This window comes from Ascidiella aspersa, chromosome 1 (assembly GCF_963924565.1).
Source record: "Ascidiella aspersa chromosome 1, kaAscAspe10.2, whole genome shotgun sequence".
Lineage (NCBI taxonomy): Eukaryota > Metazoa > Chordata > Ascidiacea > Phlebobranchia > Ascidiidae > Ascidiella > Ascidiella aspersa.
This window is the reverse complement of record NC_139447.1, coordinates 14437554-14461265: the sequence shown is the minus strand read 5'-3', so window position 1 is coordinate 14461265 and position 23712 is coordinate 14437554. Positions and strand designations below refer to the sequence as shown.

General features: G+C 36.4%; 2 protein-coding genes across 2 annotated transcripts; both read left to right on the top strand.

Annotated features, from left to right (window-relative positions):
- The first annotated feature begins 5095 nt into the window (after positions 1 to 5095).
- LOC146167940 (2-oxoisovalerate dehydrogenase subunit alpha, mitochondrial-like) lies at positions 5096 to 11685 on the top strand. Its single transcript, XM_083385508.1, has 8 exons — positions 5096 to 5208; positions 5301 to 5426; positions 5840 to 6035; positions 6346 to 6506; positions 6698 to 6843; positions 8288 to 8491; positions 9048 to 9219; positions 9631 to 11685. Exons 1-8 carry the CDS (start codon positions 5116 to 5118, stop codon positions 9808 to 9810), a joined length of 1278 nt encoding a protein of 425 aa, XP_083241634.1. The 5' UTR covers positions 5096 to 5115; the 3' UTR covers positions 9811 to 11685.
- Positions 11686 to 17498: 5813 nt separating this feature from the next.
- On the top strand, positions 17499 to 19204 carry LOC146167939 (transmembrane protein 47-like). The gene is made up of 3 exons (XM_083389357.1): positions 17499 to 17855; positions 18241 to 18381; positions 18765 to 19204. The coding sequence occupies exons 1-3, from the start codon at positions 17594 to 17596 to the stop codon at positions 18962 to 18964; spliced, it is 603 nt and encodes a 200-aa protein (XP_083245483.1). The 5' UTR covers positions 17499 to 17593; the 3' UTR covers positions 18965 to 19204.
- The last annotated feature ends 4508 nt before the right edge of the window (positions 19205 to 23712 follow it).

The following is a 23712-nucleotide window of genomic DNA, read 5'->3' as shown; positions in this document are numbered from 1 at the left end:
TTGTAAAACCGCGATAAATTTTAAAGCGGGCAAAACGGACCCTTTACCTTTCTCGAAAGCGAGAAGTGTTACCGTCAATATTTGTTTGCTTAACAGTGACTATCGTCGAAAAAACCTTTGTGGCCGAAAATAAGACAGATTTGATTTTGCTCAAACAATTGGGGGGAGAAAATGTGTTATGTGTTGGCTACTAAATTTCAAGTAAAGGTGGAGTTACTTTTCGGCTAAATAATTTGTAAATAAGTGCCTGTTTATTAATCCGAAACAATTTGACTTTTTAAGTTTCGAGATTTTTAGAAAAATAAGGTTTTCATGAGATGCATAATGTTGGGGCAAAACGAACACCTGAGCGTGGCACAAGGTAATTCGTTATTACTAGTAGAGAACAACTTTAAGCTTTACTGTTTGTATTTTTGATTGGCCTTTCAGTAAGGCATTTTGGAAGTGAAATAAAATTACCTCATTGCTTTTTGTTGAAATCAGTTTTGCAGGAAGGCTGAACAATCAGAAATTTCAACAAGATCTCCTGTAATAATCGCCGATTTCTATTTGTCTATAGCAGTGCTTTTGAACCCGCGTGTGCGGATGAAAAAAATTGTAATGCGGATGACAAAATTCGTGCGGATGAATGTGCGGATGAATGTGTGGATGAAAATGGTGCATGTTATAATTATTTATTATGTGTAATATAGTTATCAAATAACTGGTGCGCCCACTTATACGTTACAGGTAGTAAATATAGTCTCGTATAGTGGTTCATTGCAGCTTAAGACTATTTTATATCGACCAAGGCTTAGGCACACGGTTTTAAAACACAAACCATTTCATTGTTATTTCACAAATAAATCTAAAGGTTGCAAACTTGCTGTGGTTGTTTCGTGCGGATGAAAATATTCCGAAATAGAAAGTGCGGACGGAAATTTAAAAGGTTGAAAAGCACTGGTCAGAAGCCAGTTTATGCACGGCCTGTCGGCCTATGTATGCATTTAATTTTTAAATTGATGCAAAGATCCTTTCGCATAGTTTATTTTGGTTTTTAGGGTTAGACCTACTTTAATATTTAATAAAATATTTTCAGCCTATATGGCACCATTTACCGTTACCCGAATTATGACGTCCGCTATAACGCAAATTGTGACAATATTTCTGAAAATTGTAGGCCTATGCGCCTATGCGCAATATAAACTTTAACCAGGTAAATGTGGTGTTAACAGATGCTTTTTATGACGTTACGGTGTGACGTCACGTTATGGCGTAAATTTGTGACGTTAGCCTATATCTAAAAAAAATTGCCTTGGCCCCCCAAAACAAAATTCCTTGATCCGCGCCTAACCCTTGTGCCCCCTTCCTGGATCCGCCCCTGGCCGAAATTAAATTATGCATTTTTCAGACTCCTTGGACGCGTTATCACGACAGGTAACTATCCTGATTAGGCTTGCCATTTTTTAGAAAGGTAAATTCGGGACGCACATTGAAAACTGTAAATAAACTTAATGTATAAACTAATACGAAATAATTTAATACAACTAATTAACTTTTTTGACAGGGAGTATTTTCAGGGCCCTATTTTTAAGGTGGTTTGTCTAAGTAGGCTAATTTAAATTGTAACCGAAAGTAATTTTCTGTAATGTGAAAAAAATGAGTCGGGTAAATAGGTTCTACAATTAAAGTAGGATGCGGCCCTCGTTAAAGCAGCGACAATATTAGTCCGTTCATGTTGGCAAAGGCGCTGTGTCCATAACAAATTTGTATTCCGCGGAACAAACCATTCTCAACAATAGGCAAAATGTATAAGATTCCATCAAGCTGGCCTTTAAAAATTAATAAATATTATGTTGTACTTTGCGTAACTAAATGCTTCCCCTCAAATGGAGTCACATTTTTTAGCCTGTGTGGAAGCTGCATTTGATCGGATGGCGTGTTATAAATTACCTCTAGGGATGTTCAAAGTAGAATATCGAATCCTTGTCCGCTGCATTACTAATGAAATCCAATTCTTACATAAGTGCTTGTGTTTATAACAATATGCGATTATTTCATGTGCATAAGCCCATTTCTTTCCAAATCTAAACCTAATAAACGCATTTTATTTCGCGCTTCGCGCGATTAAGCTGCATTTAGGTTCCATATTATTTCCACAAGTTCGTTAGACATCAACAAAACGTCTTTTTAAGATTAATTATGTTATGACGTCACGATTTGACAACTTTTTGACTCATCCCTATAAAAGTTTAGCTTGCGACCGTGAGGAAAATAAGACTGTCAATGCGACCGTCAAGAGCTAAAAGGTTGGACACCCCTGCTGTAAAACATCTAATTGTTCGTCTTCGCAAACTAACATTTTACAGTTTGTTGAAGCAAAATTGCAAATTAATCCTGCTTATTTGAAACGAAACGGCTAAATACTGCTAAGCACGTCAAACATCTTTTACGTACGGTAACGAAAACCAGTGACCAGGGTTTTTTTAAGGTTTGGTTTGGGTGACCGCTAAGTAGTTTTAAGAGACCGCAAGTGTTTCATTTAAATACCAAAAAGTTGCAAGTCCAAAATTTGGAAAACCGCTGGAGAAATTTCGGTCCCCAAAACACCTTAAAAAAACACTGCCAGTGACCTATATAAAAAAAAAAATGGTTACGATTAAAAGCGCCGAATTAAATGCGAAATTTTGCGAACTCAACCTAAATTTTGCGCGGTAACAGACATCAAGAAGATTTTAAACATATAACATATAAGTCTAAAGTTGGAAACATTAAAAAAAATGATTAAGGCAATCAGTATGTTGACTTTAATTTGATTTGTAATGCTGAAAACCCGCGACATTTATCGATATAGAATAACTAACAAACGTTAAACTTCAAGATGTAACAGCAATTGTTTACACTTGCGTAATATTCAAGCAAATAATACCGGCACCAAACTGAGTCGTACGTGAAAAAAAATCTTTGAACATAAAAATTGCTTAATGGTGACCGGGTTGCGACGGCGCTCGCTTACTTTCCTCAAAAAGATATCTCCCAGCACCCGCCGGATAATATCCATTTAAATTTATTTACTCACCCCACACAGAAAGAAACTATAGCCCCAGCAACCTCACCCCCAGAAAAATATTTCTTAACACTCGCTGAAAAAATAATTAGTTTATGTTAAAAGAGTTTGCTTGACAGCCTTATCAACCAAAAATGAAAAGTAAAAAGTATAACTTAGTTTTGAGAAAGAATTATTAAATGGCCAACTCCAAAGTTTTTACATTTTTTAATTTTTTTTTTGTTAATCTCAAATTGAAAAATCCGGGACAAATTGGTTAACCGGGCGGGACACCGGGACAAGGCCTCAAAACCGGGACTGTCCCGGCTAAACGGGACGTATGGCAAGCCTAATCCTGATGGCATTTTGTGACGTCGCGTCTAAAAAATGCCTCTACTTTTTCGACGCCTATAGCCTACTAACAAAGGGTCTTAATCCGTCCCTTGCGAGAAAACTGTTGGCGGCGACACCGAAATCGTGACAAGCACAGTTAAAAAAATATGTCTCCGTATAAAATGGATGCATTGCTAATTTGCCTTTTGCGCTTGCTTTGCAACGGCAGGCAATCGGTCGAATTGAAGTGGTTCATTTTTCTGCAAAATTCTAGGCGTGTCCTTACGATTGCCTATGACAGTGGTTCTTAAACTTTTTGAGACACACCCCCTTTTTACCAATATTAACAAAACTCGCGCCCCATCTTGTTTTAAAATAAAACAACATTAAGCAGAACAGCCATTTATTTCCGGGTAAGTTGCATTAATGCGAAGAATGTAACTGTTTGTTGGACACCAATTGTTTAATTCGAGGATTATTAGCAGGAAAATATCACTTCGCCTTAATGTTTAGTCATAATTCATACAGAGTTTGTCAATTTCTCGCGCCTCCCATGTGAACCTCACACGCCCCCAGTTTAAGAACCACTGGTCTATGATTGGTCAGTTAGTCAGCCTATTCATGCGATAACTTTGTGTGACGTCTAATCATAGAATGGTATTCTATGGTCTAATCAGCTTGATGATAATTCCATGTACAACACAAAATCCTGCACCATAAAAAAAAAACAGAAGAACCGTTTTAAAGTTTTTTTCAAAATAGGTTTTGGTGTATGCAGTATGCACATCTGGGTTGTTTATTTTTAGTATTAATGTGATTACAAAGTTAAACTGGTGAAAACCAAACTATATTTTTATAAAATTGCTACGCTTGGGCTTGTCTTTAAATTTAGCGCACAAAGGATTCTATGTTTGCCTATTAGCAATTTTTGTGTCCGGCGACCCGTTCGATATTCGAAGCACAAAAACTGAACCATTTTCCATATATATGGAAGAATGAGCCGGTCCCCGTAGTTTAAAATTTTGAATTAGTTATCAACTAAGACATACTTTCTTCTGCACAATATTTGATTTAGGGTTTCGGTTAGTGTTTGGGTAAGACTGGATCCAGTATTATTATTTAATAATATTGCTTAACCCAGTGCTCTTCAACCTTTTTGGGTTTGGTGAACCCTTGAAGTTCTTGTAACAAACTCATGCACCCTGTTTACTTAAAAGGTAAACTGAGATAAAAAGCACTATGAAAAATCATCAATATCATTATGTCAATTAAACCTAGCGGATAAGTCAAGTTTTTCACACTGTGTGTGAGAGTTCGATTTTGGCTGTAGGCTGCTTGCAAATACTATTGCATATCATAAAACAGCATTCAAACAAATGTCATAAAATAGCAAAGAGACTATTTAATTACTGTTTTATCGAAAAAAATGTGAAGTATTAATGGTTCATTAAAAGTTTGTGATACATCCTTGTATACCTTTTCGTACTGGTGCACCCCATACATATTTTGGTGCACCCTACCCTAGGGTGCACCGTGCACACCGGTGTAAGAGCACTGGCTTAACCTACCCAAACGCTAACCAGCCCCCAAACCCAAAGAATGTTCATTGTGGTAGGATTGTAGACCAGCCTCAACAAAATTTCAAAGTTCGGTAAACTGGCAAGCTGGGAAAATAGCCTCTTCCTATTTGAAAAACAGAATACCCTTAAAATTTATTATCTGCATTGCCTTGTTTTTAGTTATTAAAGTAGAAAGCTATGCCTTTTCATAAGTTATTGGGGCCTGCAAGAAATATCTTGGCCAGCAATATTCTAAGAAGCAATGCATTAAAGTCGGCTACGATCAACTTGGTATGTATAAAACAAACAACAATTTTATTAACTTGACCAATCAAAATTATTATCTATCCTGTATACAATACCTTTTATTTTATGTTTTGTAGTCCCGAAACACCAGCAAATTTGTTAGCAAAATGGAATTTCTTGAGCCAAAAATAGAGGATGCTATTCCTACTTACAGAGTTTGTGACAATAACGGAAAAATCATTGATTCATCACAAGATCCAAAGGTGAGATTTTTGTTTGCTTAGTTGTAAGTTAATGCAAAGGAGTTGGTTTGGATATTGATGTAAAGTTGACTTACAGCTGTTATCTAAGAGCTTAATTTGTTTGTCTATTTAATAGGCAATTTCGGACTGTCCAAAAAATAACGCCCTGGTGTTTTGAAAGTTAGGCGCTTATGGGTAGCCCTTGTTTAGCCTTGTTGAAGCTAGGTCCATTTATTTTTTTTAGGATGCATGTTTGACATGTTAAACAACTTAAGGGTAGATCTATTTATCACTAACTAAAGAATAAGTCCTTCTTTTTAAGGCTAGTACCTATGGTCATGTTTTATTCAATTTTTGATTGCTACAATGCCTTATGTTACAGTACACATCAAACAAGAGTATTTTTTAAGCAAATATTTTTAATTTGCTTGTAGTTGGATGAGGAAACGTTGGTAAAAATGTACAGCACTATGAAAAAACTGAACATAATGGATGATATTATGTACAATGCTCAACGCCAGGGAAGAATTTCGTTTTATATGACAAACTATGGTGAAGAAGGTAGTCACATTGGCAGCGCTGCTGCTTTAGATGACCGTGATCTTGTCTTTGCTCAATACAGAGAAGCAGGTGAGTTGGTGATAGTTACTATTGACATTTTTTTATTGCTTATGCTAGGAAATTTGTAGGAATGTCCGATAATATCGGATCGGAGCAGAACCTAATGCCAATTAGAGTTTAAGCAAATCAAAAACATGTAAAAAGGGCCTCGAAGTTGAGACACCCAGATTGAAAACAGCTGGTTTATGTTGAAATGGATCCCAAAATGCATTATCTACTACCAAAACTGGCATTAAGAAGCCAGAGATAATACCTGGTTGCTATGATATTACTGAGCTTGTTATATTTATGTAGTGATTTATCTATTTTATCTTCGCAGGTGTTTTAATGTGGCGTGGCTTTAAGCTTAGTGAGTTTATGGATCAGTGCTATGCGAACTGCAATGATCCTGCAGCAGGCAAACAGATGCCAGTACATTACGGTTCTCGAGAGTTGAATTTTGTAACCATCAGTTCGCCGCTTTCTACCCAAATGCCACAGGTAGTTTAAAAGGCAACATTTGCAATATATAAGTGATTTTTTTTTCTCTTAAACTAGCAATATTAGTGTTGTACACTAAGGTAACTGTTAATTATAATTATTATTTCGGTAAAAAAAAATAGCTAGCTCGTTGTTTTTTATACTGAAACGTTAAATTGTTCTTTGATCTTTTAACTCCGATCATTTTTTAGGCATCTGGTGCAGCTTATGCCATGAAACGCACTCATCCTGGTTTATGTGTCATCTGTTACTTTGGCGAGGGTGCTGCATCAGAAGGCGACGCGCACGCAGCGTTCAACTTCGCTGCCACGCTCGACGCACCGTGTATATTTTTTTGGTAGGCAACATATTATGCACCCCATCAAAAGAAATATCACTTAGGCCTAATCATTTTTTTAAAGGTTCTGACTTATTATGCCAATCGTTGGCAAGTTACCATAAGACTAGAGCAGGGGTTCCCAACCTTTTTGCAATCCCGTACCACTTGGACGTTTTCTACCGCCACGCGTACCACTTCTTGTATAACAGTGGTTCTTAACATTTTTTCTAGCGCGCCCCCCTTAGATATTAAACAACAATAATAAAGAAAATTTGTGAAGCGCGAAAAAAAATGCGTTTATCTGGTTTGTATTGGCTAAACTTGAATTTGGGAGACACACAAAAGCTGCTTGTGCTCGATATATTGGTTTTCATCGAGCTAATTTTGACAAACATTTTGTAAAAATTGAAACATTGCGTTAATCGTGTTTCAAAAGGGGTGATGGCACACAATGCAAAGACTAATATACTGCAAATAAAATTAAAAATTGGCGCAAAAAATAGTTTGTATAGTTTGCGCAAAGCGCAAATTTTTTTGTAGTTTTGTTGTTAAAATGGGCAAAACACAGTTTGTGGAGAGGGTGGCATAGTGCACAACTTGAATCTTCAACCATGTCATACTGTTCTGAATAAACACAGCCCCAAAGTTGTTTCTTCAGTTACTTTTCTAAACATGTGTAATTTTGATGTTATGCTTAGGACAGCATAAGCAGATTTAGTAACTAACGCAACATGGAACTGATAAAATCATTATAAAAACGTAAATATTGGAATAGAGCTTGTGCCCTCGGTTAAGAACCACTGTTGTAGAACAACTATTTTGATCGAATCATATTTTCTAGCGTTATTCAATGCTATTTGTAAATTAAGCTATAAATCAGTAGATGATATCTATCAAGAGCAATCGTTGACATAATTAACGCCCACTGTCCCATAGCGTTGTACGCTTTACAAAGCAACTGTGCTCCTTGTCGACAATTGATATGACCTGTCTTTTGAAAATCGTAATGGTACGAAACAACAGGAATAGTTACGTAACATTGAATAGGCTTTAGGGATTTTTTTTGTAAAAAAACAGATCAACAAAATATAAATTGTCAGTCCAGGTTGTGAAAAAAAACGGAAGCTACTCGCGTACCACAGGTTGGCAACCCCTGGACTGGAGCGTCGATAACAATTTTACGTGCGTTTTAAAAGTCTTGCAAAGTTTGCTTAATCGGAGTAAATTCAAGTTGAACTTTAAAGACGAAGAAAGGAAATTCCTCATAAACTGTGCTGGGCTTTAGTTCAGTCTGTTAAATTTAATTATCGTCCTATTCGTTTCCAACCTGTAAAGTTTCTCAATAAAATATTTACGACTAAATAAAATGTGGCTACTCATCGAATAAAATCAAAGCACCGGTACAACACGAAAACATGAAAAAAATCCAAATAAACTTTAGATTTTTTTTTTATGAACGAAGCCGTAACAACGGCTACGCGATCTCGACTCCTACGCAAGACCAGTACAGGGGTGACGGCATATCGGCCAGGGGCGCAGGATACGGAATGCTCACAATTCGAGTGGACGGCAATGATACGTTGGCAGTGTTCAACGCTACGCGTAAAGCCAGACAAATCGCTGTCGAAGAGTCGAGACCAGTACTCATCGAAGCCATGACTTACAGGTACTTGTTTTGAGGCGTTTTAAACGGGGGTATCAAATCTAGTATTGGTCTTAGGCAAACATTCTAAGACCTTAGTGATTAAAAACTCGACAAAGATACTTATAAAATTGTAATGTTATTTTGCCTGTTGTCATCTGTAACTCTCCCAGATAAAAAGGATGCATTACACCAATATGACGGCTTGGACTGAAAATATTCGCTTGATAGCCTTCTCTGTTCATTTTTTTCGTTGGACAGATTCAAGCATATGTATGTAATTTATTTTATTCTAAATATAAGGGACACCAAAATTAACAAAGGGCAACGAAATTTAAGGGCCAACCGCCACAAACTATAACTTTTGTGAATTGCTTTTTTTTTCAGGCGTTTTAATAGGTTAGCGAAAAATGTTTCTGTTGTCTGATGCAAATTTGAACGTTTATTTACATAATGCTTACGCAAGCTCATATATTAACAAATCTTTTATTGTCCATTTGCTTTAACTAAAGCATACCTGTGCTAAACACTCTAAAGTTACAAAACCATCGATTTGCTGACTAAAACATTTCTGTTACAGAATGGGCGATCATAGCACGAGCGACGACAGCAAAAGATATCGTGAAGAGGGTGAGATCGATCACTGGCAATCCCGTGATCCCATCACGCGCCTCAGAGATCACATGATCAACGAGCGACAGTGCTGGAGCGACGAGCAGGATAAAGCACTCGAGAAAGACTACAAGAAACAGGTGCGAAGTTCTCCACTAAAAATTCTTCGTGATCAGCAATTTTAATATAATTGTTACACCATGATATGATTGTGACACCATGAAATGCTTGTAAAATTGAAAATGCTGCTCAGTAGCATGTAAAATGGAAGTGCAATAAGTATCGCAGATGACAATTTAATCAATTGTTGTGCCCACTTTCTCAACGATGGCAAATTGGCTCAGAATCTTAAAAATACATTCGGTTGGTTGATGTCAAGTTTGGCAGTTTGGAACAAACGTAACACTGAATCTCTTTTTAAAAGTGTAAGAGAATGCCGTTTAGTTTTCTGCCATTTAGTTGGCAACCTTTAGCGTTTTGTCGCTGTTTTTAAAACGCGATCAACACAACCTGTTCATAACCTTTAACGTTTTAGCTTTTACTCTTTTAAGATTCTGGAAGCTTTCGCTTTGGCCGAAAAGCGTCCTAAACCTTCTCCATCCCTGCTTTTCACTGACGTGTACGACCAACTTCCCGCACACTTAAGGGAGCAACAGCGCGAAATGATTGACCACGTGACGGCGCACAAGGAACATTACCCACTGCAAAGACACGATCCAATAACGCACTAGTGCTCATTATAATATTTTTGACTGCTTTCGGTTTGATAGTAGCATCCCCCTTTTAGGCAAATTAGTCCGCAAAATTGTTGATTTGAGTGCGGAGTATATTTTTTAGCCAAGACGTTTTATTGTTAATGTGACTGCCATGTGTTACAGAACTGTTAACACGTTGAACTTGCAAACCAAATTACCGAGATCTAAATGTTTCTTGTATGAGAAATTTTATTTTTGTTTTTCCAAACCTCTTATCGTGTGTATGGGTAAGTCTAAACCAGCGGTTCTCAACCAGTGGGCCATGGCTTACTGGTGGACCATAAGAACATTTTAGGTGGGCCACAGACCAATTTAAAAAAGCTAGATTTAGTTTAATTTGTGTCACTATATATAATTTTACAGGAATAATGGCTTGGAGAGGAATTAAAAAGGAACCACGAAAAAAAAAGGTTGAGAACCACTGGTCTAAACTATAAACATTGTATCACCACTAGGGATGTTCAAAGTAGAATCCCAAGGTATTCTAGAATAATAGGTTTCGAATCTAGAATAACGAATCCAGAATAGCGAATCCTAGTATATTTTTATTAAATTATTTAACCTCGATTTTGTTTGGGGAAGGGATTAATCTTAATCTACCCCACAGGGCCCACAATCACAGCAATAAATCGCCCAAACAATTTGCTAACATGTGTACATTATAATAAAAAAAATCTCCCATATGTTTAACATTCTTAACAACTGTCATTTGAAGCAGTTGTGTAAACTGTAATACGTCAACTGTCCAGGTTGTTGCCAAAACTTATATTTTTGCCAATAGTGAGTAGAATGCAACACTACACACAGAAGTCTTAAGCAGTTCGGTCCTGAATCTTGGCCTAAAGTTGACCTTAAGTAACCCTATAGCGCATTTTGTGGACGGCCAGAACGTTTTACAACGTAATGTTACTTTTGCAACTTATCGGCTTTAGGGAAATTGCGCACTCCACACCAGACTTTACACGTTAGTCGCTCGCTCAATAATGCTTGATTGACACTTAATTATTAGACGAACGTTATCGCGAGACGCGGTAACTGGTCGCCCGAAAAAACGCTGACACTGCACTACCAGGTTACATTTAAAGCAAGCACTATAAATTGGTCGCCGCAGCGACAGGCCGACTTACCTCACGCGTTTGTGCAATTAGGCGCAACAATCCGCGGTAAATCATTAAATTATATCGGTTCCAATTACCCGAAATAAACGGCAGAATTGGATTCGATATTCTACTTTGAGCATCCCTAATCACCACATACCCTTGTGTTTGCCATACTGTTTGAAATTTTGCAGAATCTTTTAGACATATATATTTCAGCAAACTACTGTGGTTTAAGATGACACTTCTTTAAATGTTTGAGTTACAAACGGTTAAACAAACGCAAAAATATTATTTGTTTACAAAACTAGAAAGTACGCGCGTTATTGATTTGCTTAGTGTATGCTTGAAGTATTTTCGTAAATAATATAATTAGCTCCACTGCTTAATTTAGGTTCTTACCATCGTGCTTACAGTAATCAAGTATACTTGCAATTTACAAAACAAAAATCGCTTTACGATGTTAATGTGTTTCAGAATGTTTGCCAAGCGCAATTCCTCTTTATGTTTTTGTTTTTTAATTAGTATCTCAAACATTTCAAACTGTTTTAATTATATTATTTACTTAAGTTGTTTTTACCTTCATTCATTTGTTTTGTGGCCATATAGGTACCTTCCCAATAATTTATTTACCATTTATTTTACTGCTGTCAGTTTATTTAAATACCAAATGTTCACCTTATGTTTGCCCACAGCGCAATTTCAACTATGTCACCAACATTTTATACACAAACAATAAAGACGTTTATTGCTATTGAAACAGTTTTTGTTCGATATCTAAAAAAATTCCTCGACTAGCAGTTTAAGCAAAAGAAGATTACTACTGCTAAAATATAAATTCTGTCCAGTTTTAGTCAGATTTGTGCCAAAAAATAACCGATGGTATTCTAATCCTAATCAAACTAAAAATTGTTTTTCGGTCAGGGATAGTCCCCTAAAAACATAATTTTAATTCTGCCAACTTTAACTGGTAATGCCAAAGACTTGAAAATATTGGAAGAATAGAGCTAATGCTTTTATTTCATATAAGACGCACCAGTAGTAGATAAATTGATGCGCAAGCTACGTTAGCAAGAATAAATACATTTTTAACACTCTTGATCACGCACAACTTGTTATTTCATGTAAAAGTGAACAAGCTTTGCCGTACGAGGTTGTTTGTTTTTACATGAAACGAAAAACCATTAGATGTGTTCCCGGCCTTGACCTGAAAATCGATAAAGAAGTCACATCCGTTAAGAAGACAATGAACAACATTTCAGGACGTTACATTATAGGTTTTTTTTATCATGCGGCGCCGACAGTATATGCTTTTATATATTGAAAAATTAGGACAATAGCCCATCCTAACAAATTTGCCAAATGTTGTTACGAATCTCGAACTAACATGAAGGGAACATATATATTTGTTCTACTAATACTGTGAAAAATGTATGATGCAATTTTAACAGTGTAGCACGGATCTCAAAAGCTTTCACATCCAATTACCTTACGTTTATCTTTCTTAGTACAACAATATCCTATCAGTCTGGAATGTGTTTTTAATCAAATTTCACAGGAAATAATTAAAGCAATGTAAAGTTTTATAAAAGCAAGTATACTTTTCTATTCGGATATAAATGAATCAAAAGTATTTTTTACATATTTTCCGTTGTCGAGGCGTTTAACTTTTTATAGGATGTTTTTCAGAATCCGCTTCACTTCAGTTCCGATTTAGAGCAATTAAAAAATATTAGTTAAGCTTCTGTCCAACCGTAGTTATTTTAAATCGGGTAAATACGTTTGTGTATCAATAAAGTTATTATATCAAACCTACAAGTATAAATCAATAAATGTATAGAATAATCAATAATTTTTCGGAACACTCAAACCCATTTTAACTACGTAAAAGCAGAAATGTCGAATCTAAATTTGTACTGGTATGTCTTAGTCCAGGGATGTCCAACATTTTATTATAGTGGGCCGCAGAACCTATTAAGTTTCAAGATTAAGTATTGCTCTTTAGAGTTATAACGGGCCTTTAGAATTATATATATTTTTTTTATCCATACTATACTATTAGTGCGCCTCTAAAAGCGGACTGGTAGATTTTAATTAGGCTAATATTGAACGTTTAAAATACTACTTGGGAGTGAAAATGACTAGCGGGCCGCACAAAAATTTCAGACGGCCCGCAATGTGGCTCGCGGGCTCCAGGTTGGACATCCCTGTCTTAGTCCATTCATAAAGATAAGTATAAGATATACGCCTTCTTATTTGTTACGTGATTATTAGGGCCATTTTTATTTTGACTTAATTTTTATCAAATTTTAACTTTATTTTAACCTAACGAAATTGCTTGTTTGTAGAGGCCACAGTTCTTCCTTAAATTAATGCCAGTTACCCAAACGTAATAATTTGTCGACTTCAGACCCAAACGTAATATTTTGTCGCAAAGTCAAGTTGTTTTATAGATTATAAAAAGTGCATCGGGTTTTTTGGCGATAGATTTAGCTTTCTTAGGCATTTTTGTATTACAGAATGTCAGTAGACTATTTCTAAGATCCAAATTGTTGATCTTCGAAAAGACCACGTTTATGAAGATAAAGTGTTTTATAAGAATTATTTAAATACGTAACAATAAATAAAAAATGGACAATTTGCGATAAAAGTTACCTCTGATCCAAGAGGGCATTGTGACATTTTGCCTGCTTTTATGGGTTAATATGGTTTAATTGTGTCGCAGTTTCTGATTTACAATGCTTCCACGACGATTTTTACAAAAATTACTCTCAAGAAGCACAAAAACTTTGTCAAAAGCCATAATTTGACAAATTTTGACTTTATTAAAAATTTTTAACTTTATTGTAAATTTTAACTTTATTTTGACCTATAAAATTCTTAGAAACAGTCCCCTGGGTGCTGAAAACAACTTTATTCTTTGATTCGTGGACAGAGGAGGTTCTTAAAATTTTTTAACTTTATTGACTTTTGTGGGCCCTAATGATTATACAACATGATATAAATCAGGTCAATAAATAAAAGTAATTCTGTGCTTTTTCATGTATTGATCGCCAAACAATTATTTTGAAAATGTTTTGTAAACGGCGTCAAACTCGAATAATGTACAACTTGACTCTTTAAATTGAATAGTTTCAGTTGGACTTACAATTCAGACAAATTCAGAAACAATTCAGCTTCGGTTACGGCTCTTAATTAGCCCAATACTGGTTCATAAAAATCCGTTCCGGGTCGGTTCGACCTTTCTGATATTTTCACACTGAAACGCACAATATGTTAGAAACTTCCAAAAACCTAACGATGTTTTGTAGTCACCGTTTTTATCCCGCTACTAAAGTGTGTATAGGCCTATATTTTTATTGTTGGCATAAGATACTCCAAATAAACTTTTATTAAGTTGTGGCTAATGTAAGGTAGTTTAAACATTACGTGTAAAGGGTGTTATACATTTGGCTTACTGAGTTCATTTTCACGCACCGGTAATCCCGTAGAATCTAGTTTCTTGACGTCACGAAAAGCTCGAGGCGTTACAACAATGTAGAAAAGGTTCATTGAGGCGTAGCCGTAAGCTGTAAAACAAGCTAATGTAGAGAATGCACTGGATAATGTTGGAATCAGCTAAATCCGAAGTGCACGTTTATTGCTGCACTGGAAGACAGTTACTTGTCACAGCTTTTCAATCGTCGAGTTCTTGATATTTAATGTTTAAATTGTTGTTTGTACGATACGAAATAAAACGGAATATCGCGGTTCAAACTCGAAAAAGACGATGGTTAGCTTTCTAAGAAAACGTTGTTAGATTGTCAACAAGAAGCAAATTTAACTTAGCGCAACAGACAAACGCAAATTTAAATTAGCGCAAAAGACAAACAGCATGTTTTGTGTGTTAAATTATTCAAGGAACTCCAATTTAGCTTAACCTATAGCGGCTTTAGGCATTTATGATAATTTGCAAAGACAATCCAGTAATACATTGTGACGGCCTGACGAAGTGTTTATCTTACTAGTTCTCTCTCCAGAATGCCGAAATTACTCGTTTTTTCATTCATACGACAATAGTTCAATATTTTATTCCTAATTCAGGTTGCATTCTGTTCAACACTGGAACCACCACGTGCTGTTGTGTTGAAGTGTATATTTTGTAAGTGTGTTATCTACAAGAGTGGCCGAAGTAGATAGTCACTAAAATCATTTAGCTGAGAGGTGATAATAACTTATCCTGTGTCGGGTGAACTGTGAATCCCCAATGAACAACTGTTTCGTGAGCTATAAATAACATGTGACGTCTGTTGATGTCGTAAGCTCGCCACTTCAGTTAGGTCCAAAGCTATGAGGGTTGAACAGTACATATGTGATTCCAATGGTTTAGAACAGCACATAACTAGCATTGGGATGGTGAGAACCATCTAAGTATTGTAATGTCGGCTATATCATGTTTCGTACTTATTAATTGCATAACCGAGGCAAAATATATCTTTTCACGAATACTTTTTAATGCAAGGTTGCGAGGCTGCAAAAAGGTTTATACTTCTGAGTGCACATGTGCTATTGAATGTTTTATCGATCGCGCTATTTGAATGTTTTATGGAAGGATCGCGCGATAATTCCTTTTTTTTAAGTTTGGCCACAGTTACCCTAAGCAGACTTTTCAGTTTCTCTGGTAGGCTAATAAATGGGGCATTTTAGTGAAAAAGGAACTTTTTAAAGCCAAGGTCTCATTGGCCTAATACAGGGGTGACGAACCTATTTGCTGTCGCGGGCCACTTTGTCAGTTACCGCTGAGTAAGCGGGCCACACCGCTTTTAACTCATGCTATTAAACCTGTTAAAATCATAAAAAATGTTCAATGGCAAGCTAAGCTTACTCAGCTAGTTACTACTGCAATGTACTGAAGCAGCAAAGGCTCATGGTGTTAAATTTAATTATTATTATTAGTATATTTTATTTCACAACAATGAATAAACAGTTGAATCCTGAATTGATGGTTACTGTATGGATTTTACACAACAGTTTCTACGATCCTGCATGATATACGCCAGTGGTTCTTTTTTTTTTTTTTAGCCGCGCTCCCCTTTTGTAATTTTTCTATGCCCCTACGAAAAGCAACTCGGCAATTTATGATTAATATCAGTGAGACAATATGAAAATAGTTAAGCGTATTGCTGGTTTTGAATTGGCTAAATTGCAATTTAGGAGGCTTTTAGCATTAGGCACACAACAAATTGCTGTGCTCGACACATTGATTTTTATCGAGCTGATTTTAAAAAACGTGTTGTTAGGAAATTGACTACACAAGTTGTAAGGCTGTGATGTGGAGCGCAAAAAAGTTAAGCGCAAAAATTAAACATACGTTCTCGTTTTTCAAAAGATGTGACGACACACAATACAACGGTAATATTACAAAGAATGTTATAGATTTGCGCAAAAAAGAGTCCCCCTGTTACTAGCCTGTTATCATATATAAAATATGGAACAAAAATTGTTCGAAAGGGAAAACTTTTATCATTTATCTATTAGTTAGCAAAACTGAAATTAAATAGGGCCATTATTTCTTCGATGATATATGTATAACGTATAGACAGAAAATATGCGATGACACTTGAAGAGAATTTGTACTTTAAAATAAAAAAAGTAGATAATTTTTGGGCAGTTTCAAAGGTAAAGTTGGGAAAAAACAGAGTTTGTACATCTGTAGGAGTGGTGCCTAACCTAAATGAAATTATTAAAATCACTGAAGAAAATTAAATAGTTATGTAAAGCTCGCGCCCCCTTAAGAATTGCTTGGCCAGGGGGGCGCGCCCCCCGGTTAAGAACCGCTGATATACGCGTTATTTAATTTGGCTATCAGCTTTTGATATCGCATCGCAAAGAGTAGAAGCGGGCCAAAAAAACTTTAAGACTGCCTTGTCTTCACCCGAATGCTTCGCGGGCCACACAAAATTCGTTTGCGGGCCACGTGTTCGTCACCCCTGGCCTAATAGGTCAGTACAAGCTAATTTTTCCGGGTTTAAACTATTTTATTTGCGTAGAAGGAGTTTCTGATTAGTGCGTTAACCAGTTGATAGATAACGTTTTAGTTGTTGATGCCCTAATTTGTGTGGATATCACGCATTCCGAAAGACGTCATTATGTGTATGTCCCCGCTGAAAAATATCCCCCATCCAAAATATATCAGGCTGTCAATTTATTTAACAAATATCAAATAGCAGAACTTTGTTTGAATTTTGTAATCAAAATGTTAGTTTTGTAATTAAGAATTTCCCAAATTTGCGTTTTAACTTTTGATGTTTGACTAATTCATGACAACCAAGGTAAAGCGAGTGTAAGTATATCAGTGAAATTAAAATATGTTCCAGAACTCTTTAAAACAAAAAAACTAATTTTGTTCTTATTTTGAAAAGGTGTAGATGTCAAAAGCCCGTTTGCACGTTAATAAGTTTGAAACAAATTAGATTACCCCTAAATCACAAATATTTTACGAGGGTTTGCGGCGCCCACTTGGAAAATATTTATGTTTGTGTCAATATTTTAGATTTAATGGATCCTGTGACCCTTTTCAATTCTTCCTTTTTTTAGGCCAGAAATTAATTGTAGTTAAACCTTTCGTAAAATTTATTTCATTTTATTTACTGTTCATTTAAGCGATATTTAAGTATAAAAATATGGCTAAAGAGTTGGTGATCGAAATATCGTGGCTGCGGCCGCTGAAGTTAATCGGTTTGGCGAATTTACTGTGCGGGATCATTTGCTTCATAATTTCGATGGCTCTCAAAGATTGGGTTGTAAGCGACCGTGCCGACGATTTTCAATTCTACATGAGCCTTTGGACCGAGTGCAAAAAAACTCCGCCGCCGGGTGACATAGTGGAGCAGAGTCCTCAAACTGTGTCGGAGTGGGTATGCCGCGATGCCGTGCTGCGTGGAGGTGAATAAACAATAGAATAAACAATTGTTGAGTTTTCTATCTGCCTAGCACAAACCGACTGTTACACGGGGAAATACCTTTAATACTAACATAAATTAGCAATTCTTTAATTTTTATTGACATTCGGGAATAAACTGCAAAATGATAACAAACGTTAAATATGTCATATCAGTAACTTAAATGTTCTGTTTCCACTAATTATATCAATGACGTTCAGATTTCGTCATTTTGCAGCATGCTTAGAAAAATGTCACACGCCCCTAGCCAAAATGTATACACTGGATGTGCTACAGAAGGATATAGAATAGTGTGAAACAAAACGCAAGAATCCACTTTATTAATCCCTTTAATTAGCGTTAATGGCTTGCTTTAATATGTTTTACAGTTTACATGTCGATTGTTCAAGCACTGATTGTTATACCTTTCATTGCAACTGTCATTGCTTTCATCCTGGGACTGGTCGCATACTGCAAGAGAGAATGGAGAGTCATGTACAAAATTGCTGCTATTATTCTTATCGTTGCTGGTAGGTTGTTTTCAGATCGACGACGACAAACAATATTGCGCACCTTTTAAATGTTGTTTTGATATTTTTATTGGTAACATTTGTTACAACAAGGTTCTTTAGGTCATATCAAAGTTTATATCAACCCCCCCTCCCGCCAAAAGAGAAAAAATAGTATAGTTTTCAAAATTTAGTGTTGGTTATTATTTACCTCCCTAAAGGCGTGTTGATGTATGTTAATACACTTGACAGAGGCTTTGTAACACAATTGTTTTGTATGAAATTTAACCTAAATTTAAAAATTCTATTTAGTATAGCGAAGAAGTTAAACATGTATTTCATTTGCCAGAAGTATAAAGATACGCAATGCATTCCCAACGGCAAATTCTTTATTATTCGCGCAGCTATCTGCGTTTTGGTGGCTGTTATCCTGTTCCCGATCATGTTCCTGCAAATCTTGCCCTTCTTCGCCTTCTTCTGGTTCGGCTGGGGCTACGGGGTGGCGTGGGCTGCATTCTGCTTCATTCTTACCGCCGCCGTGCTGTTCCTCATCTCTCAAGACAAGAAGGAAATTTATCATACACAGAAAACCGTTTTGATATGAGGGACTCTTTCTGTTGGGAGCAGAATGATTCGAAGTGTTACATCTTTCTCGCTGCTTTTAGATGTTAATGGAAATTCTAACCACGACACTGCACGCTTTTTCACCGTAACAGCATGTCTATTTTGTACCATTCGCCTCACTTATGTCAAAGTGCGATGCTGCCCGCAAGGCTCTGGACGCGAAGAAGTTAAGTTGCATACACAATTTGTATAATGCTGGTGTAGCGTACGTATTAATATTATGAAAACGTTAAAGCTGGTGAGCCGCTTCATTCTCGGATACACAATTGTTGCAGTTATACTAAGGATTAAAGCACCAGTTTATATTTTCCAATAAAAGAGATTGCCCATATACTTTGCACTAAAATGTGGTGTTATTCTATTTGCATTCTTTGTTGGCCACATTAATTATAGTAGCTTATTGGATGAGAGAAAACAGCTACATGTAATCGAAATGTAAATTATTTATAAAACAAAACCGATCCATGTTATATTGTACCAAAATCGGTGTTCTGTTGTTCGACGTTAAGGTAAATACGACTTTGGTTTAAATTCGATACCTGATGTAAATTGAAATTAATAAACACTTGCCAGCTATCATTAAAAAAGTTGTGAGCATGTACGGAAGGTTAACTTTTTTTTCTGCAATGTAAATTTAAATTTCTTTTTTAAGTGCCATTTTGCTAATAAAATGATTAATTTCAGGCCACATACTTTTGTCTAACATTTTGGGCATCCGTAAAAAAAAAGCAATTATCCGACACCAAAGATAAAAGTTCTCTGTATATTTATAATAAACCAAGGACGCGACCCCGCTGTGGCGCAATTGATTGTTTGGAAAAACTTCCTAGTGTCAATTCAAGGTCGCAGGTATATTTAGAACCACTTGAAATCCGATGCAGTGGTTTTCCTCGAGTAGTTAATTAGATTCCAACGAAACCGAACACCCCTCGCGCTTTTTACCGAAGCATCCCAACAGCGAGCGCTGTTTTGTTTCCTTGGCATATTTGCCGGGATTTGCTACAAAACGCGCCGCGAATCGCTGGAGACTGAACAACAGCAGATTTGCGCCTAATTCAATGATCGGCATCGCGGCGGCCATTGTGCTTTCAATTTTGAGATCGACCACAGCGTTCGTTCCAGTTTTGAAAAAAGCGACGCTCATAAACCGGCGAGCGGCGACGCTATGAATTGGCCCGGCGTGTGTATGCCCTGGTTGGTGTGTTTGTTTAATGGGCCGGTTATCTCCCTTATAAGCCTCTTTTACTGCTCCCCGCATCGCCTTGGCGGCTTCGCGTCTTGGTCGCCACTGACGACGCCCGAGTTTAACAACCAACGCGGCATAATTACTACCCTGAGATTTCTAACGCGCTCCCTAGTTTAGTCGCCTATTCCTCACAAGCTGCAAATAAACCACGCTGTACCTGTTTCTGTCTGCGGGGCGACGTTTTCGCTAAGAGTTGCCGTTTAACCGCGCAATGCCGTCGTGAGTTACTGTTAAACAAACCGCGACGATAAAATGTCTCAAATTCAATTTACACAGGACAGAGCTAAATCATATTGCAGCTAGAACCAATAGGCAAACAGTTTGTTTGTAGTCGTCAGAATTTCTTATTAGGACACCAGCCTGCTTTTAAGTTCTAAAATATGTGTTGTTGTTTAAAAGGCGTGTTCAAACTTGTGTTGTCGCGATTGACCACCCCACTCTAGCTGAGGTTATGGCATATTTATTTTGAGTTTAGCGAGCTTGTTTACGCAACGCACAAAATTGGCAGATTTACGGCTTTGTTAACTCTGTCGTTTTATTATTTTACAAGCAAAACTAACGCTGTGCCGCTTTGGATGGATATCACATGATTAATTTATTTTAACGGCAGTGTTTTGTCGGTCGGTGGGAGGAAGAAATTGACAAAGACTATTTACGATTGACTTAACGTCAATTGTGAGAGGTTTGTAAACAATAACGCAGTCGGTAAGTTAGGCCTGGTCAGTGTATTGTTTCAAACACGTGTAATAATTAATCATTATGTGGTAAAAAGTCGTTCGAATATAACTGACTGTTTTGAGAAAAGTTATTTTTTGATCTAAAGCAAAGAAAATCTTTTGATTGCGGTTTAAAATTTGTGTAATTTGAAACATTGTTAGAAATATTTGGAATTTTTGATTTGAAGAGTTGTTTGCTTAAAAAAATGTTGTAGGAAAGATTTTTTTGGTTTTCAGTAAAAAAGATCAACACAGGGTAAATAGTTTGAATCAATTATTGTCTCCGCTGCGCAGAATGCTTTATTTAACAAGTTAATTATAATATCTAAAAATTGGCAATTCTAAGCATGATGTTTTTTTATACCGTTACCGCTTGTTTAGAACCTTGCAAAATTTATCCCCACCTTTTTACAGTGCTTCACAACACGATTTTTACATTGATGTGTTTTTATGGTAAAATTGGCCTGAAATTTCTGTTGAAGTTTACATAACGTTGAAAACAAACTTGGTTGAGTCTAACATTGTTGGGGTCGGACCATACGACTGCGAGACACTTTTCCAAATCGTCAATATTTGTTTGTTTGTTAAAAAAATAGTCACATGCTTTGTTGTTTATATTTTATGATCGTAGGTAATCTGAAGCAATCAATATCTACCACCAGCTGAACAATAGTTTTTCCGTTATAACTCCAAATTATTTTGGTTTCGTCGTTTGCAGCTTATTAGTTATTGAAAGTAGATCCAAAAGAATAACTAACGCAGTGTTTTTTAACTTTTTTACACTCGGGATGCTTGTCCTGCTAAAACGCGGTGGGACACCTGGCGGACGAATTAAGCTTGTTTTGACTTTACCGGTATTTGAGCTGATTGCAAGATTTATAACACAGGTTTCATAGTTGCATTTGCATACATTAAAAATACTGTGGGATCAATGAATTAAGCACATGGTTACTATATTGAAGACAAAACAAATTAGCGCTCTGGTGATGACGTAATAGTTTACCACTCGCTTTATTTAATGGAATTTTACATAATTTTTTTTTTTTATATTGCTGGGTTAAAAAAAATTTGAACCACAACAGTTTAAAAAACAAGCTTACGAATGGATTTTTTTATGCTTAGCAGTGAAATGAAATTATTCTACAAACAAAACTTACAACACGTGTTTACGCTTACTGATCTAAATTGTGTAATTCTGTTGAAAAGTGTGCCTTAAATCTCCAAACACCTGTGCGAATAACCAAACTGAAAGATTTTACTATTTGGAGAGAACAATTAATCTAGGTAGGCTATAGTGCGCGTAGAATACGTTGTTTATTTTATCCGATGAGAAAGTAAAGAATTAAATGAATACCAAATTGGGTTTTTAGAAAAATCAGTAATAAGCATAATAAGATTATCAAAGCCCATACAGAAGTAGGTATCATTTTGAACGTTTCGAATAACTCTTTATTCATTTTCAACATCTAAAAATGATACCTACTTCTGTATGGGCTTTGATATTCTTGTTACGTCTTACTACAACCTCCAACCATTATGCTCCAAAGTAATTAGCAAATATTCATTCCTAGCTCGCCCGAAGGGGGAATTTTTTTTGTTCGTTAGTAAATCAATGTTTAAATGAAAATATTTTATAGCAAGCCATGTTCCTTTTTAGCAGGACATCCAGCCATCTCCTTTAATGTATTGAGACTAAGATTTCAGTTACATATATGTTCGCGACAATAAACGATATCTGCAATCTGCATGTTACCTAAAGGTCACTTTTTTAAACGTCTCGTTATGACGTAACTTTGTGACGTAATCTCTGAAAACTGTTCGTCCTTTCGGTAAGAAATTTATTCTACTTTCACTCGTGTTTTGCAGAGAATATTATTATTGATCACGATTCTGGTTGGTAACTTACAAAACATCGAGAACTCTGTTTTTGACAAAAAATGGTTTACGTTGCAAACCACACTCAACATTTTTTTTCTAATCATATTCTCCTTAATTTCACAAACAAAGTAATTATTAGCACCCAATATATATAAGCAAAAAACTGTCAAAAGTTTGGAAACCGCGATAGCAAAAAAGTTATAACTACTATCACCTGTTAATTTGCATAAAAACGAACTATGCTAACATACCATTGACATTCTAATGGTTATCCAAGGGTCTTTCAAGACGTCATACAACCATGACATGGTGAAAGTCTTTCCCGCTTCTGTCGCATTGCTTTGACTTTGACGATGAAATAATTGAGTTAACTTAAGAAAAACAAAGAGGTGGTAAAGGCAGTTGGGATTCCCTATGGAAAGCGCAAGGAGAGCCTACAGGACATATAGCGGTAAACATGACAAAAAAGAACATAGCGGCTGGTCACTCTCTCCCAACAGCAGGTCGAGATGTGCAAATAAACGTGAAATCTTCCTTCCCGCCTTCCCCGTTGCCGCTTTGTTTCTTGACCGGCTAGTAGAGCAATGAAGCGAGCGCCGGTCCCTGGTTTGCCCTCTCTCTCCCCACTCCACGTTTACTCGCCCATTCATTGTTCGCTCTCTTACCGCGTTTTGAGTATTCCAGAGCGTTAAACCGGCATCTTGTAATAACCCGCCCCTTTTTTCTGCGCCGCGCCGTGTTAGTGCCGGTTGTTTAACATGGCAGTTAGTAGCTAGACGGCGTGTCATTTACCAGCAGTACTCCATCGTAAAACGTTAATAGGCGAGCACAAGACAACCGAGACGCAAAAGATAAGACATATTTGAGGTTGGTGCACGAAAATTTGCA